General features: G+C 50.0%; 1 protein-coding gene across 2 annotated transcripts in view; it reads left to right on the top strand.

Moving 5' to 3' along the window:
• The window catches only part of LOC115910796 (discoidin domain-containing receptor 2-like), a 61,123-nt gene extending 46,583 nt beyond the window's left edge, over positions 1-14,540 (top strand). The window contains exons 12-17 of one of the 2 annotated variants that reach the window (XM_030961235.1): positions 1,101-1,345; positions 4,197-4,318; positions 4,655-4,852; positions 7,968-8,202; positions 10,908-11,057; positions 12,400-14,540. In XM_030961235.1, coding sequence (XP_030817095.1) covers positions 1,101-1,345; positions 4,197-4,318; positions 4,655-4,852; positions 7,968-8,202; positions 10,908-11,057; positions 12,400-12,540 — 1,091 coding nt within the window. In that variant the 3' untranslated portion in view covers positions 12,541-14,540. The remainder of the gene's footprint in view (positions 1-1,100; positions 1,346-4,196; positions 4,319-4,654; positions 4,853-7,967; positions 8,203-10,907; positions 11,058-12,399) is intronic. The other variant, XM_030961234.1, reaches the window with a different exon arrangement.
• Positions 14,541-15,455: the final 915 nt, after the last annotated feature.

Below are 15,455 nucleotides of genomic sequence, written 5' to 3'. Positions count from 1 at the left end.
GCCAGGGTGTGAATTTGAAGCAGAACAAATGTTCTGGGTAATACTGACCCTGCAGGGAGTTAATTCTAAAGCATTACCCCATATTTATGTGAATAAGCTGTAAGAGGGAGAGCAGTTTGCTACCAGGGGACATGGGAAATGGAAACCTCCATCAGTTCTTGTTGCAGGAGGGAATCCAGAGCAAGTTTGATGTTGCAAACAACATCCCTGCACCAGGTAATGGGAACTGATTGTACTTAGGATAAATCAGGAACAGAAAATCACTTCAGACTCGCCTCCCTGTCTGGGCAGGACCTGTAGCTGCCATGGCTGGCTAGAGCAGGCTGTGTTGAGCAGGAATTTGCTGGCAGCTCGCAGGTGTTGTTCTGGGTAAAATAGAGCAGTGTGTCCCTGTTGGATTAAGCCCTTTTTTGACCTAGAGATGGGACAACTGAGGTGTGTTTTAAAAACTCTTATTTTATTTTTAGTTTTATGTGAAGGGTGAGACAATATAAATGTTATAATTAGAAGGTAACTATTTCCTAATTACAATACATTTTAAGCGTATTTTGTGTATTAGCTTTTGCTATACTATGTTGTAAATGCTTTAAAGCTAATCATTTAAAACTACTCTTGGTAGGTCTTAGTACAATGTATCTTATTTTTTTAAAGTAACTAGTTTTATTTCTTAATTATATATTTCTTTTTTATTTTTATTTCTTCATATTTTTCTTTTTCGATATTATATTTCTTTATTATATTTCTCTTTTTATTTCTTTGTTATATATTTCTGTATTTCTTTATTATATATTCTGAAACTTGTTTCTAGTTCTATTTCTCCTTTAGTAATATCTGTTTTATTTTATGGCATTTTTAATTAGTATTTTTTATTTCAAAGTTTGCATACAGATGCATACTATGTGAGATACTATGCATACTATATATATATATATGTGAGGCTTTGAGAATTCTCTACAAATTTATTTCCCACATGTCCCATGTAGGTGCCCCTCAGCACAAGGCAGCGAATTCCCAGAGCTGTGGGGTTGGGAGGAGTGGGAACTGGGCCACACTGGTTCTGAGGGGGTGAGGTGTGACTGCCCTGTCTCTGCTCCCCTCAGTGTGCAGCGGGGACTACGCTGAGCCCGACCTGACCAAGTCCACCCCTCACCAAGGCTTCCAGAACAACGTGCCCCACTATGCTGAGACCGACATCGTGCACCTGCAGGGGGTCACTGGCAACAACATGTACGCAGTGCCCGCGCTGACCGTGGACTCCCTGACCAAGAAGGACATCTCTGTGGGGGAGTTCCCCCGGCAGCAGCTGCGCCTCAAGGAGAAGCTGGGGGAAGGACAGTTTGGAGAGGTACAGCCACTCTGCTGCTGGTTCTCCTGCAGGGAGGAGGTGCCTGGCACAGAGGTGTTGCTCAGCGGGACTGAGGGTTCTGCATTCCAGTGTTTAGTTAAAATTAAAATGTGTGTTTGCCTGTTGTCGTCTTATTGCAGGGGTTCCGTACTGTTGTCTCCTTATTGCAAAAGTTTCACACCTTCTTGGTGTTTCTTGTGGGCAGTTCCTCAGAGACTCTTTCTTCTTCACAAAGCAGCCAACTGACTCCAGCTCCCTTCTCAACCAGCCACCCCACTCTTTTATAGCACTCTTCTTCTCATTGCTTACAGCTGTGGCCTGTTAAAGCCAGGCCTTTTCCTAATCTTTGATAATTGTCCCAGCTGCAACTCCTTAGGGGTAACATTACTTTCTACACTATCATTCTTATATTCTATCCCCCTACATACAGCCACTCTGCTGCTTGTCCTCCAGCAGGGAGGAGGTGCTTGGCACAGAGGAGTCTTCTGAGATGTTGCTCAGTGGGACTTGAGGGTTCTGCATTCCAGTGTTTTAGTTAAAATTGAAATGTGTGTTTGCCCTTTTAGTTAAAATTACAGTCACCCTTGGGAAAAGCTGATATCCCCCAGGCCAAGCCACTGAGCAGCTGTGAGGCTCTGCTTGGTACCACTGGGGTCTTCGTCAATAGAGGAACTTGCAAACTTTTTCTGTTTGCTATCCATATCTCTGTAAATTCCCACCTAAAGTTGGGAATTCAGACTTTCACATCTTCCATGGACATCTCAGATGTGATGGCTGCCACCCACCTTTAGACACGTGGGTTTGAAAACTCTCCACAGTCAGCTAACACTGATCCTGGCTGCTAGAACAGCTCTCCCAGTCACAGGTGTAGGTTCTGGGGGTGCTCTGCACACTGACCCAAGCAAAGACAGACATTTCCCAAGCACTGTGGCACCCTCATATTTTCGGGCATTGCTGCTTGTCAAGCCCCAGTTTGTCAGCAGCCTCAGGCAGGATGATGCACACATGTGTCATCTGCCAAACTTTCCCTTGGCTCCTTGAGCTCCTTTCAAGCTGTTAACGTTTTCACCTTGCTTTTTCTTCTCTCTCTGCTTCATTTTCACACCATCTGTAGCTCCATCCTGAGCAGGTCTTTCCCTCTCCTGCTCTCACTTTTCCGCTGTCTTTTCTCTTCCCAGCTTTTGTTCACTCACAGCCCTAAATTTTGCTTTTCTATTACATTTTGGCAAGCACAGCCCTTCTCTGACTGCCTCCTGCTCTGTGATGTGCCCATCTTTGTGGTTCCTCCATTCTGACACCCCACCTTCCCTACCCCAGTCCCTTTCCTGTCCCCTCACTTCTTCCTGGCTCACTGCTTTCTGGGGAGGTGCTGGCATCTTCATCCTCCTCACCTGGCTGTCAGTGCAGCCTTTTCTGCTGTTGCCTGCATCCTGCTCTGTGCTCCAAAAGTGGGACAGAGAGGATTTTCTCATTGGTTTGTTTCTGGTTTCTCCTTCCCTCTCATACTGTCCTTCTAATAACTGTAATAACTCCTCCTCTGTGTTCAATGGACATGGCTCTCCCATCTCCATTTTCCTTGAGGATGGATTCAGAGCCTGTTCCTTTCCATGTATCCATGCTCTTTTGCAAATGTGCTGCACCACATTTTCCTGTCACTTCTCCTTGGTCTTTCCCCAGTGGCCATCATGTGCTCTGCTCTGCTGCTCTGGCTCTGTGTGCTCCTACAAACAGGGATCATTGCTTCTTTCAGGTCTCCACTTTTCTTTTCCTTCCTTCCAGTCTTTTGTTTTCCCTGCTCCCAGGGAAGCAGCACCACCCCTCCCTGGTGACACATCACCTTGGAATTACCTGTGCTTAGTCCTGTGGCTCTGACCTGTCCCAGGTCTCATGGTTGTGCTTTCCCACAGCAGATTCATTCTCTGTGGGACTGCAGCAGCATCTTTGTACCCTCATTCCTGTTCTGCAGGTTTGTCCCATTTTCTCTGCTGTCTCATTTTCCCCCTCACCATGCTTGTGACATCAGTTCTTGCTGCTCTCTTCATACAAAATTCATCATGCTCCCATTACATTCCCTCACTGCTGCAGGTCTCTGACTGACACATCCAGTCTGCTCCTCTTTCCCAGTCCTTTTTCCTATCCACACCCTCAGGTCTGTCTGCTTTCCCCACCCAGTTCTCCATTTGGATGCACATTCTGGTAGCTTCTTAAGAAAGTGTCTTGTCACCCCTTCTTGTACAACCCTGGCAGTAATTTTATATCACTAACCATTAATTTACTGGAAGGAATTTGGAATTGTGTGTAGTCATTGGAGTATTTATCTCTTTATCTCTGGGTATACCTACAGGTGAGGTGCTCATATCAGGGACACATATGCACACACTTCTCTCCTTTTTTGTTTTTTTGCCCTCTGGAATTTGAGGATTTTGGATAACTGGCTGTAGTTCTTGGATGCTCCTCAGTGAAGTCTGAGCAATGCCTTGACCCAGGCCATGGTTTGATGGTTCTGGGGTTGTGTGAGGTGCTTTAGTGCAGAGCAGACACATCCAGGCTCAGGAGCCTTCCTGGACATCCCCAGTGGGTGCTGGGTGAGCAGGGCTGGTCCAGGCTGCTGCAGCAGTGCAGTAAACCCAGTGTGTGGGGACTCACCTGGCTTTGGTCCCTGGGGGCTCCTAGGCCATGGGCTGTGTTATGTCAGGATCTAGGGCCAGCCCTTGGGTCATTCCTGATCACAGTTGTGTCACCTTCACTGGATCATTCCCTGGTTCATTCTGCCAGCGGTGACCTGGCTGTGACGTTGTTTTCCTCTGGATTTCTGCCTGTGTGTGCTCTTAGAGCTGCCTCTGCCCTGCAGGTGCACCTCTGTGAAGCTGATGGCCTGCTGGAATTCCTGGGAGTCTCATCCTCAGAGTTCACTCACCAGCCTGTTCTTGTGGCAGTGAAAATGCTGAGATCAGATGTCAACAAAACAGCCAGGTGAGTGCACCTGCAGTGCCAACAGCTGGGGAGGAAAGCAAACACCCCCCAAGCACAGGGCAGCCCTGGGGACTGCTGTGGGTCTGGGGTGTGTATTCCATGTGTTCCTGGAAGGAGCAGGACACAGCAGGGAGTGGGGGGTAGGGGGAGCTGCAATGTCAGCCTGAAATGCTGCATTAATTCTGTTTGCTGAGGGAGCTCAGAACCAGTTTCACACTCGTGCGTGCAGAGCGTAAATTACTCTGAACTCAGAACACAGCCCTTGTGCTGTCCTCAGGCAAAGGAACGGCTTCAGGTGTTTTCAAGGTGATTCACAGGTGTTTTCTGTTTTACAAGGAATGATTTCCTGAAGGAGATCAAGATCATGTCCAGGCTGAAGAACCCCAACATCATCCGGCTGCTGGGCGTGTGCGTGCGGGAGGACCCGCTGTGCATGATCACAGAGTACATGGAGAACGGGGACCTCAACCAGTTCCTGTCCCACAGGGAGATCTACAGCAAGTTTGCCATTTCCAACAACATCCCCTGTGTCACGTAAGAGAAGCTGCTTGGCTTGTTGGGATGAATCAGTTTTATCTGCTGTGCCTTCCCAGCAGGGACCCTCCTGCAGCCTGGCCCTTGCCATGGTGTGGGGTTGTCCCTGAGGCCTCTGGAGTCTGTGTTCCCCTGAAGTGCCCCTGGCAGAGCTGTTCTGGTCACAGAGACCATCTTAGATGTATTTTTTGAGGTGACCATCTCTTTATGTTAGTGGATATTTCATTGATATGAAAACCAGTTGCATTACAACAAGAATTTTCGGACAAAAATCAAGAATTTTTCTTAGGCTTTTAAGAAGGTTCATATGTTCTCTGGTGTCCAAAAAATATTGTATGAGAGGAGCTGAGTGTGGAGCTTCAGTAAGGAGAAGATTTCACCAGCCAACAGAAGGAGAATATTTGGCAAAGAAAACCATTTTTGTTCAGCAGTGGCACTTGTCTCCCTCCTCAGTGGAAGGATTAAATCTGCCATAAAAACATCTCTGCTGTTGCAGAAGTGCTTTTCCCAGAGGAGAGTCATGTAGACTAATATATTCTGCTTGATAAGGAGCCCTGCACTGAGCAGGAGCTGCAGCATTGCTGAGCCTTGGTGTGCTCCTCCCCAAAGGAGTACTGGGATTTGTGGTTCAGGCACAAGGCAGGCAGAGCCAGCTCTGATGGGCTGGGCAGGAGGTGCCTGGGTTTTACCCTGGCCAGACAACACCAGCTTTGCTGCCAGGACCTGTCAGTGGTCCTGTCAGGAGTGTTAACCTGGTGTCCTGCAGGCAGACATGCAGGAGCTGTAGGAGAAGAGAGGGTTTATGTCTGAGAAGAAATAGATTCCAGCTCTCTCCAGTCTCCTGCCCCTTCTGCCCATCTGAAACCTCATTCACCTTTACATTTGTGGCTTTTTTTCCTGGCCAAAGCCTCAAAATGTTCTTTCTTTATCTTCTCCTTGCTTCTCATTTGACTTCAGCACTGTCACCCACGTTGCTCTTCCTTGCTTTCCATTACTTGGCTCTGCCTTGAGTTTTTCATTGTCTCCCCCTGATCCTTCAGCCTCTCCTTTTGTCCCTGCCAGGCAGCGAGTGTCACACAGGCAGCTCTGAAGGGGTTGTGTCCTGGCAGTGACAGGAGTGCCCCTGCCCCTTTCTGAGCTTGGTTCTGCTGGTGCCTGAGGGCATCTGAGGGATGTGACAAGGTGCAGCCACCCCACCCAGCTCCAGATCCAGGGTTTGGTGCATCAGAGGTGGGAGCAGCCCTTTCATGCACAGGGATCACACATTCTTCACTCCTTGTGGCTCTCTGGTACTTGAAATGCATCTCCCTGCTGTCTCTGGCTGGCTGCTCACAGAATCATTTAGGTTGGAAAGATCATTGATGTTCTAAGATCATGAAATATTCTCTGAGATTATTGATGTTCTCCCAGCCACCATGTCCTTCTAAATGGTGAATGGTGAGTCCAGCACTGCCCTGAGCAGCCTGTGCTAAGACCTGACAACATTTGGGTGAAGAAATTTTCCCCAATATCCAACACAAACCTCCCCTGGCTTAGCCTGAGCTGTTCCCTCTGCTCCTGTCCCTGTTCCCTGGAGCACAGCTCAACCCCCCCAGCTGTCCCCTCCTGGCAGGAGCTGTGCAGAGCCACAAGGGCCCCCTGAGCCTCCTTTGCCCAGGCTGAGCCCCTTTCCCAGCTTCTTCTCCATCATCTTTGCTGCTCTTACAAAGGCAGCTCTGCCCCTCTGCCTTTGGGGTGCTGCCCTGAGGCACCACAGTGACTCTGCTGAGGGGTCTGTCACATCCAGCCCCATCCAGCCCCATCCCAGCCTGGCCCTCTGCTCATGGAGCTGTCTGTGTGGAGCTTTGGGAACTGCCTGGGCAGGGGCAGGAGCTAGGAGGAAGCTGCTGATGGGACCCTGCCAGGGCTCAGGTGGGACAGGGAGCATGGGGAGAGCAGCCCCAGGCAGGGAGGGACCCACAGCAGAGCTGGGGAAGAGAAAACCTGGGGCCTTGGAGGCTGTGCCATTGCTGTGCCACAGGGCAGCAGCCAGGTTATCAGGGCACAGGGGAGTGGTTACTGCTCTGGAACCTATAAAAAGTAGGAAGAAGGATTTTTTATACAGACAGATAGTGACAGGGTAGGGAGAATGGTTTTACACTGCCAGAGGACAGGGTTAGATTAGATTTTAGGTAGAAAGTCTTTACTCAGAGGATGGTGAGGCCCTGGCACTGGGTGCCCAGAGAAGCTGTGGCTGTCCCAATCCTGAGAGTGTCCAAAGCCAGGCTGGGAAGGTCTTGGAGTAACCTGGGATAGTGGAAGGTGTCCCTGCCCAAAGCAGGGGGTGGAACAAAATGATCTTTAAAGTCCCTTCCAACTGAAACCATTCCATGATTCTGTGATAGTCTCCTTCTTCTTTGTGTTCTGGTGGCAAAGGCCTCTTTTTCTGACCTTTACTGGAAAAATACAAACTGTGAGCAGTTTATCAGATGTGTTCTTGGTTGTGTGAAGCAATTGAGCATCAGCAGTGGGAAACAGGCTGAGCAGCACAGAGCAACAGTGTGGGAGGAATGCTGAGTCTGATGGTCCAAACTCTGTCTGTGTGTCCTGCAGCTTTATTAATCCTATCTTCATTTAGCTAGTGGAGGAATTAAAATTAAATTAGATGGAAAATGCATCTGTTTCTATTTTCAGTAATGTTTAGCATATTTAAAGCCAAGTCAACTCTCTTTAATGTGAAGTGACACACTTATGTTAATATAAGCATTCAAGAGTGGTGGTGTTTGAAATACCAGGCTAAGCAGTTTTTAAGATATGAGATTCTGAGCTCAATTTTTCATGTCTCTCTGCTAAAAGTTGGTGCTTTGATGCACAAACTCTTTGAAAATCTTGAAATTAATGTTTGATATTGAAAAAAATAAATCTAAAGGATGTCAGGTTGTGAAGGCCTGAATTTCAGGGAGAGCCTGTCTGTTCCTGCTTACTCAGCTCAGGATCTTGGCTGGAATGAGACAGTTTGGTTCCGCTGTTATGGCAGAAAATAAAACAACAGGTCACTAACACATCAAATACAATGAAGTCCTGAGTGTGGGGGAACTCCAGTGATTTTTCTCTGTTGTGTTTCCCTTTGCTGCAGCCACTCCAACCTGCTGTACATGGCCACCCAGATTGCCTCGGGGATGAAGTACCTGGCATCCCTGAACTTTGTGCACAGGGACCTGGCCACTCGCAACTGCCTGGTGGGCAACAACCACACCATCAAGATTGCAGACTTTGGCATGAGCAGGAACCTCTACAGTGGGGATTACTACAGGATCCAGGGCAGAGCTGTGCTGCCCATCCGTTGGATGGCCTGGGAGAGCATCCTGCTGGTAGGCACTGCACAAACCCCTTCCCTTCCCTTCCCTTCCCTTCCCTTCCCTTCCCTTCCCTTCCCTTCCCTTCCCTTCCCTTCCCTTCCCTTCCCTTCCCTTCCCTTCCCTTCCCTTCCCTTCCCTTCCCTTCCCTTCCCTTCCCTTCCCTTCCCTTCCCTTCCCTTCCCTTCCCTGGCACAGCTGTGCCAGGCAATCACCAATATCTGGGAATATCAATATCTGTGCTGCACCTGGTGAGAAATCCATGGGGTTGTGTTGGGCATAACTCAGATCCTGGGAAAGGAGCCTGGCCTTGGAAATACAGAATGTCATGGAATGCTTTGGGTTGGAAGGAGCTTAAATCCCATCCAGTGCCACCCCAGCCATGGCAGGGACACCTCCCACTGTCCCAGGCTGCTCCCAGCCCTGCCCAGCCTGGCCTTGGGCACTGCCAGGGATCCAGGGGCAGCCCCAGCTGCTCTGGGCACCCTGTGCCAGGGCCTGCCCACCCTCACAGGGAACAATTCCCAATTCCCAATATCCCATCCAGCCCTGCCCTCTGGCAGTGGGAGCCATTCCCGTGTCCTGTCCTCCAGACCTTGTAAACGTCCCTCTGCAGCTTTCTTGCCAGCCCCTCCAGGCCCTGCAAGGCCACACTGAGGTCCCCCCAAAGCTTCTCCTGTCCAGGTGAACAATCCCAGCTGTGCCAGCCTCTCCTCCCAGCAGAGCTGCTCCATCCTCTGATCCCCCTGGAGCCTCCTCTGGATCTCTGCAGCAGCTCCAGCTCCTCCCTGTGCTGGGCCAGGGCTGGGGCAGCTCTGCAGGTGGGGTCTCACCTGAGCCCAGGGCACAGGGGCACAATCCCCCTGCCCTGCTGCCCACGCTGGCTCAGCCCAGGGCTCAGGGCTGGGGCAGCTCCAGCTCTCACCCCCAGCACCCCCAGCTCCCTCTCCAGGGCTGCTCCAGCTGCTCAACCCAGCCTGGGTTGGTCCTGGGGCTCCTCCTGACCCAGGGGCAGCTCCAGCACTGCTGGAACCTCCTGAGGTTCCTGTGGGTCACTGCTTGAGCTTGTCCAGGTCTCTCTGGATGGCATCACATCCCTCAGGCCTCATCTGGGCATGAGTGCCTGGCACTCCTGCTGGAATTTTAAGGAAGTTGCCTTGCTCCGTTTATCCCCTCAGTTGGGAAGCTGAGAGGGGCAGGGACAAAACTTCCTGGGTTTCAAGTGTCTGGTTTGAGGATGTGGGGTTTTTTTCACATTTAAGGGTCTTGCTGTCTCCCCTCAGGAGATTGTTCCACATCCCAAACACATCGTCTGAAAGATATTTAACTTTTTTTTTTCCTTGCAGTAGTTGGTGAGTTACTTTCTTACAACATGCTCTCCAAGTACCCAGCAAAATTGTAATTACCTGGCTGCCAGGCCCAAGCTCTCTGAAATCCACCCTCTTTTCCTGCTTATGGCTGCATCTAAACCATAAATCACTCCCATGCTCCCCGGTGTGAACATCCTCCAAACCTCGACAGACTGCAGGGGCTGCCAGATAAGCCTGGCTGAAGTGGGCCTGGGATGTTTTCTGCCCAAACAGGCCCTCCAGCCCCTCAAGTGTTTTGTGTTATTTGCTGAGCAATCCTCTTTTTACTTCTCCAGAAACACATTGTTCCAAACACAGCCAGTTTGGGCACATTTTTTGAAGACAGAAAACAGGGACAGCAAGAAGATTGTCACTGGCTCCTTACATGTGCAAAAATTAAAATTATCTTGGGCCTTTCTCTAAGAGTCTGGAGTCTGCTCTGGCTCTGCTTTCACCCTGGGGGCTTTGCTTCCCTTTCAAAGGCTTTTCTGTGAGCTCTGCTCTTCTGGGTGGAGGTGGCAGTGACTGTCCCCCCTCCCTCAGTTTATTTTATCCTGCTGCAAACAGACTGTCTCAGGAGGGACAGATGTCTGTCCTTCTCTGGGACCTGCTCCCTGTTAGAGAGCTTTGCCCCAGTGAAAGCTGCACCTTCTTAGGGTTTGTGGGGCCCCCAGGTGCTGCTGCTGCCCTACAAACAGCCCTGGCATGCCCATGGTGTGGCTGGGGGCAGCTCAGCTGCTGTGCTGGCTCTGTCTGGAGCATCTCTCCAGGTGTTGGGCTGCAGAGGCTGCAGGCTGGGAGGGTTTTATAAAATGGGTTTTGCTGGGCTGAGCAGATCCTCTCTGGCAGCAGGAGCAGGAAGGTCATTGTTCCCCTGTGCTCAGTGCTGGTGAGGCCAAACCCTGAGTGCTGTGTCCAGCTCTGGCCCCTCAGGCTGGGAAGGACATTGAGATGATCCAGAGGGGGCAACGAGGCTGGACAGGGGCTGGGAACACAAACCCTGAGAGGAACCACTGAGGGAGCTGGGCGTGCTCAGCCTGGAGAAAAGGAGGCTCAGAGGTGACACCTTATTGCTCTCCACACCTTCCTGAAGGGAGGTTGCAGACAGGTGGGGCTGGTCTCTGACAGAACTAGAGGACACAGTCTCAAGCTACATCTGGGAAGGGATGGGTTGGATATTAGGAAAAAATAAATAAAGTACTGGAATGCTCTTCCCAGAGAGGTGGTAGAATCACCATCTCTGGATGTGTTTAAAAAAACACTGGACATGGCACTTGGTGCTATAGTCTGGTTGGGTGTTAGGGCACAGGTTGGACTCGATGATCTTAAGAGGTCTCTTCCAACCTCATTATTCTGTGATTCTGTCCACAGGGCAAGTTCACCACAGCCAGTGACGTGTGGGCCTTTGGGGTGACCCTGTGGGAGATGTTTGTGCTGTGCAAGGAGCAGCCCTACAGCCTCCTGACTGATGAGCAGGTCATCGAGAACACGGGCGAGTTCTTCCGCAGCCAGGGCAGGCAGGTGAGCAACAAACAGAACAAACAGCTCTTCTCTTCCTTCCCTTCCTTCCCTCAGCCACCCCCTTCCTGCTGGATGTTCCTCCCTGCTGCCCTCACCTCAGCTGCAGCAGTGTCTGCTTCTTCTCACCTGTGCCCTGTGTTCCACTCAGCTTCTCACCTGTGTCCTGTGCTCTATTCAGCTTCTCACCAGTGTTCTACTCAGCTTCTCACCTCTGTCCTGTGTTCTGTTCAGCTTCTCACCTGTGTCCTGTTCAGCTTCTCACCTGTGTCCTGCTCAGCTTCTCACCTGTGTCCTGCTCAGCTTCTCACCTGTCTTCCCTCTCTCCTCCTTTTTCTGGGCTCACTGCACCAGTTTTCCTCTCTTGGAGTCCCGCTGGAAGAACCTCTTGGCCCTGTCCTGTTTATTTCCTGTTCTAAACCACTTCACTCTGCTCTGTCTTCAGCTTTTCCAGGCTCTCCCACACAGTCCTGCTGCTCCTTTCCTCTGTCAGCACTCTCCCACCAGCATTGCCTCTGGAAGATGAGGGAGCAGGAGGGATTTGTCGAGGGAGGGAGCAGTTGTTGTTTCCCAGGGATTTGATTCTCCCTGTAGTATCTCCAAGAAGCCTTTGGTCATCTCCAGCTGCTGAAGGGCTTTTGTGTCATTTTGACCCTACTGCTGCTGCCCTCAACAGATACCAGTGATGGTGCAGGACACTCCATCTCCTCAGTACCCAAAGCTGTGGAGAACAGTTCTCCCCAAAATTCACCTTTAGCACCAAAGAATTAAGGGGAATAAAGAGAATTAAGCAGAGAATTAAGGGAAATGAAATGATATGGGGTTTACTCACCATCTCCCAAATACTAATGATTAGCCAAGAGCCTGCAAGAAGTGAGCCTAAAAAATGAGAGGGAGAAATAAAATGATTCTGCCAAGCTGTGCTGTAGATAAGCTCTAAAAGGTGTTTTTTCTGTCTCTGCTAACAAGCTGTCACGATGCTTAGAAAGCCTCATGGGCTGTCTACGGTGAGTTGCAAGTACTTGGATTTTATTGTGGTAAATTTGATTTTGGTTTGTGTTTTGCTGTCTCTTGGAGGACAAATGCCTCAGAAGCATTTATGTTTTCTGGGGGACAAAGGCCTGTTTTGTGAGCAGCTCATCAGACAAGTTGGCAAAGTGTCCGTGGTGCTGTTTGAGAGGCTCTGCCCAGACTCCACTGCCAGCCTGGAGCTGGAGGGATTCCAAACACTGCATGGTGGCTGTGTCTTGTAACCCTGGAATGAAACTGTCTTTTGGTGTTACTTGAGTTAAGGTTCAGTTCTTTTGTGAGAAGCCCACTGAAGCACTGTGACTCTTCCTTTCAGATCTATCTGTCCCAGACTCCTCTGTGCCCTAACCCTGTGTTCGACCTGATGCTGAAATGCTGGAGCAGGGATATCAAAGATCGTCCCACTTTTGACATGATCCACCAGTTCCTGCTAGAACAAATGGAATCAAACATTTGACTCCAGGGAAGAGGCAAGCTCGAGCACAGAGTGACTTTGGGTCTCTTTGCCTGTCCCTCACAGTCAGGCCACCCTCCCTGGCTGTTGCAGTTGGGACGTCCATGGCAGCTGCTCATTCTCTTGGCCATGGTCTGACACACAGGACCAGAGGATCTCATTTGGTTGAAAAATCATCTCCTCTTCTGAATCATTTCCTGGGAATACTGTAAGAGGGGTTTTATTGGATACCCATACAGCTTTGGGCAGAAGGAATGAGTAAAACTTGGAGGGACTTGGAGCTCTCTCCTGGCTGGAAGAGAAGGTGAGAGTGCTGCCACTCTAGAACAGGCTTCTGGAAGGAAAGGCTGCACCCTTCCAGAGCTCTTCCATGGAATCTGATGGAAGTCTTGTGCACATGAGCAAGTGTTTCTGTGTGCTCTTGCTACAGACAATGGTGAGAGGCCAGAAACATCTGGAGCTGGGAAATGGTTTAATGGACTTGGGAACTGACGGAGCATTGAGGATCCCTTTGGGAGTGACACTGCCAGGGTCCACAGAAGATGCTGAAACAAGAGTCCAAGATGATGTTCTGTTTTCCTGTGGTTGTTAAGCACTGCTTTGGTTATATATGTGCGTTTTCCCCACACTGGATTTTTTTTTTTTGTTTTCTAGAAAAAATGATTTTAAAATGAATGTTAAGGGTTATTGGGAGGTCACTGTGTTAGAAGGTCTTCCTCTGACCGACAAATTAAGGTTAGGGTAGGGAGTTTGTATTGAGAAGTAGCTGATACTGTACTACTGTCACTATGTAGAGTTATTAACCTAATGAACTTGTAGCCACAATGGACTGATGTGCAATTAATCCTGTATAATTACCCATCAATATGAGATCTCTAGATCAATGCTGTTACATGTGAGAGGGAACTGAGATGGGCTGGGAGCGGATGGCTGAGAGCAGAGCCCTCGCTGTCACTTGTCACAGCTCCCAGGAGGCCCAGGAGGAGCACACAGCTCACACCTGTGTGTGCCTGGAGCCAGGGGCTCCTCTCCAGGTGTGCAGCAGGTGGTGCCATGGCCAGGCTGGCACTGCCCTGTCACAGGGGCTGGGCTGGCACGTCCCCTGTCCTTTTCCTCAGTCACTCCTTGAACTTGGGGTTGCTTTTTGTGTGTCCTGTCACAAACAGCTCATTCTCTGGAGGGTTTTAGAGGGCTCTGAAATCCATTTGGAGCGAGTTAGAGAGTTTAGTGTGTTTCTACAATAAATCCATTGTGGATTTACCAGGTGCCTGGGGAATACTCTGCTATTCCCTCTCTAATCATTTAGCAAGATACTTAGGACCAAACCAAATATTTCATATGCTGGGAGAAGATGAAAGCTCAAAAGCTCAGCACTTGGCTTTTTTTTTTTTTAAGTAGAATCCAGCATAAAATATATTTCCAGTAAAGATTATAAAGATAATTTTCATCATAGCCACAAGCATGGATGACAGGCTGGCTGTGCTGTGAGAGGGGAATGTCTGAGTGGTTACAACACAGGGATGGTTGTGCTAAAAGAAAAACCCTGCTTCTGCATGGGCAGATGCCAGGCTGGAGCATGGCATGGCTGTGCTGCCCCTTGGGAAGGCTCCAGCCATGCCTGGGCTGTCCTGCTGGGGATGTGTCCCCACCCCAGCTGCTCCTCTGAGCAACCACAGGGCCCAGGAGCTCTCATCTCCCTGCAGGGATTCCTGGCATCTCAGCCCCTCTTAGGTTTTCTTTTCCCCACTGTGACTGGAGGGGCTTGGGGTGAGCTGCCCTTCCCTGCTGGGTGCTGCAGACTGCCAAACCACCCAGCCAAGGTATCCAAGGTATTTCTGGAGCATTCCTGCCCCAGGAATGTCCCCAGTGCCACCCAGCTGGGTGTGTGTGGTCTCCTGTGCTCCCAGGGCAGGGATGGGCTCTGTGACATCTGGACATGCTGTTCCTCCATTGACATGGTGACATACAAAGTTTGTCTCATATCAATAAATTCTAATGATAACCTTGACAAAAGTGAATTTCCACTTCTTTTTTTTGTACCCAGGTGTCTGCCCTGAGAGCTGACACTGAGGTGGGGTTGTTCAGTAGCTCTCTGGGGAGGATGTGACCCCTGGGTTTGGAGGGAGCAGCCACAGACCATTAAAAGAAGAGAGTTTTGAAGGGAGTTTCTGGGAATGCTGGAAAGGTGCTGGCCCAAATCCCCTTGTGCTGGTGGGACCTCAGTGGGCTTGGGGTTGTTGGTTGGTGCTGCATTTCAATAAACAGCTTCTTCATCTCAGTGTTAAAATCTGATGCTTTAGGCTGGGAGGAGCCTTTGTAGGTCCCTTATCAACCTGCCCACTTAAAGCTGAGCTGATTTCAAAGTTCCCTTGGGGTGCTCTGGGCTTTGAAAATTTCCAGTGTTGGAAATGCCATCCCTGACCCTGTCCCAGTGCTGCTCTGTGCCCATGAAGAACTTTTTCCTTGTGCCTGGTGGGCCCTTCCCTTGCACCCTGTGCCTTTGGGTCTGTCCCTGTCCCTCTGAGCTGAGCCACCCACCCTGCAGCCCTGGCATTGCTGGGCACGGCTGCCCCTGGCCAGAGCTCGGGTATGTGGGCAAACTCAAATACATTTTAGGCTGAAAATACCCAGATCTCTCAGTTTAGGCACCAAGGGCAGGAGTCAAAGCAGCATTTTGATCTTCTCAGACACAAGTTTGAGGGAAATTAGGCACCTTAAAAGGTAAGAGCAACCCTCAAGTATTCAACAGGTGGCCCAGAGAATCTGTGGATGCCCCATCCGTGGAAGTGTCCCCAGGGCCAGGTTGGATGGGGCTTGGAGCAATCTGGAATGATCTTTAAGGTCACTTCCAACCCAAACCAGTCTGGGATTCTGGGATATTTAAACAACCATTAACTCCCTACAGGTGTTAGATACTC

Source organism: Camarhynchus parvulus, chromosome 17 (genome assembly GCF_901933205.1).
Source record: "Camarhynchus parvulus chromosome 17, STF_HiC, whole genome shotgun sequence".
Classification (NCBI taxonomy): Eukaryota; Metazoa; Chordata; class Aves; order Passeriformes; family Thraupidae; genus Camarhynchus; species Camarhynchus parvulus.
This window is presented reverse-complemented; position numbering and strand designations above follow the sequence as displayed.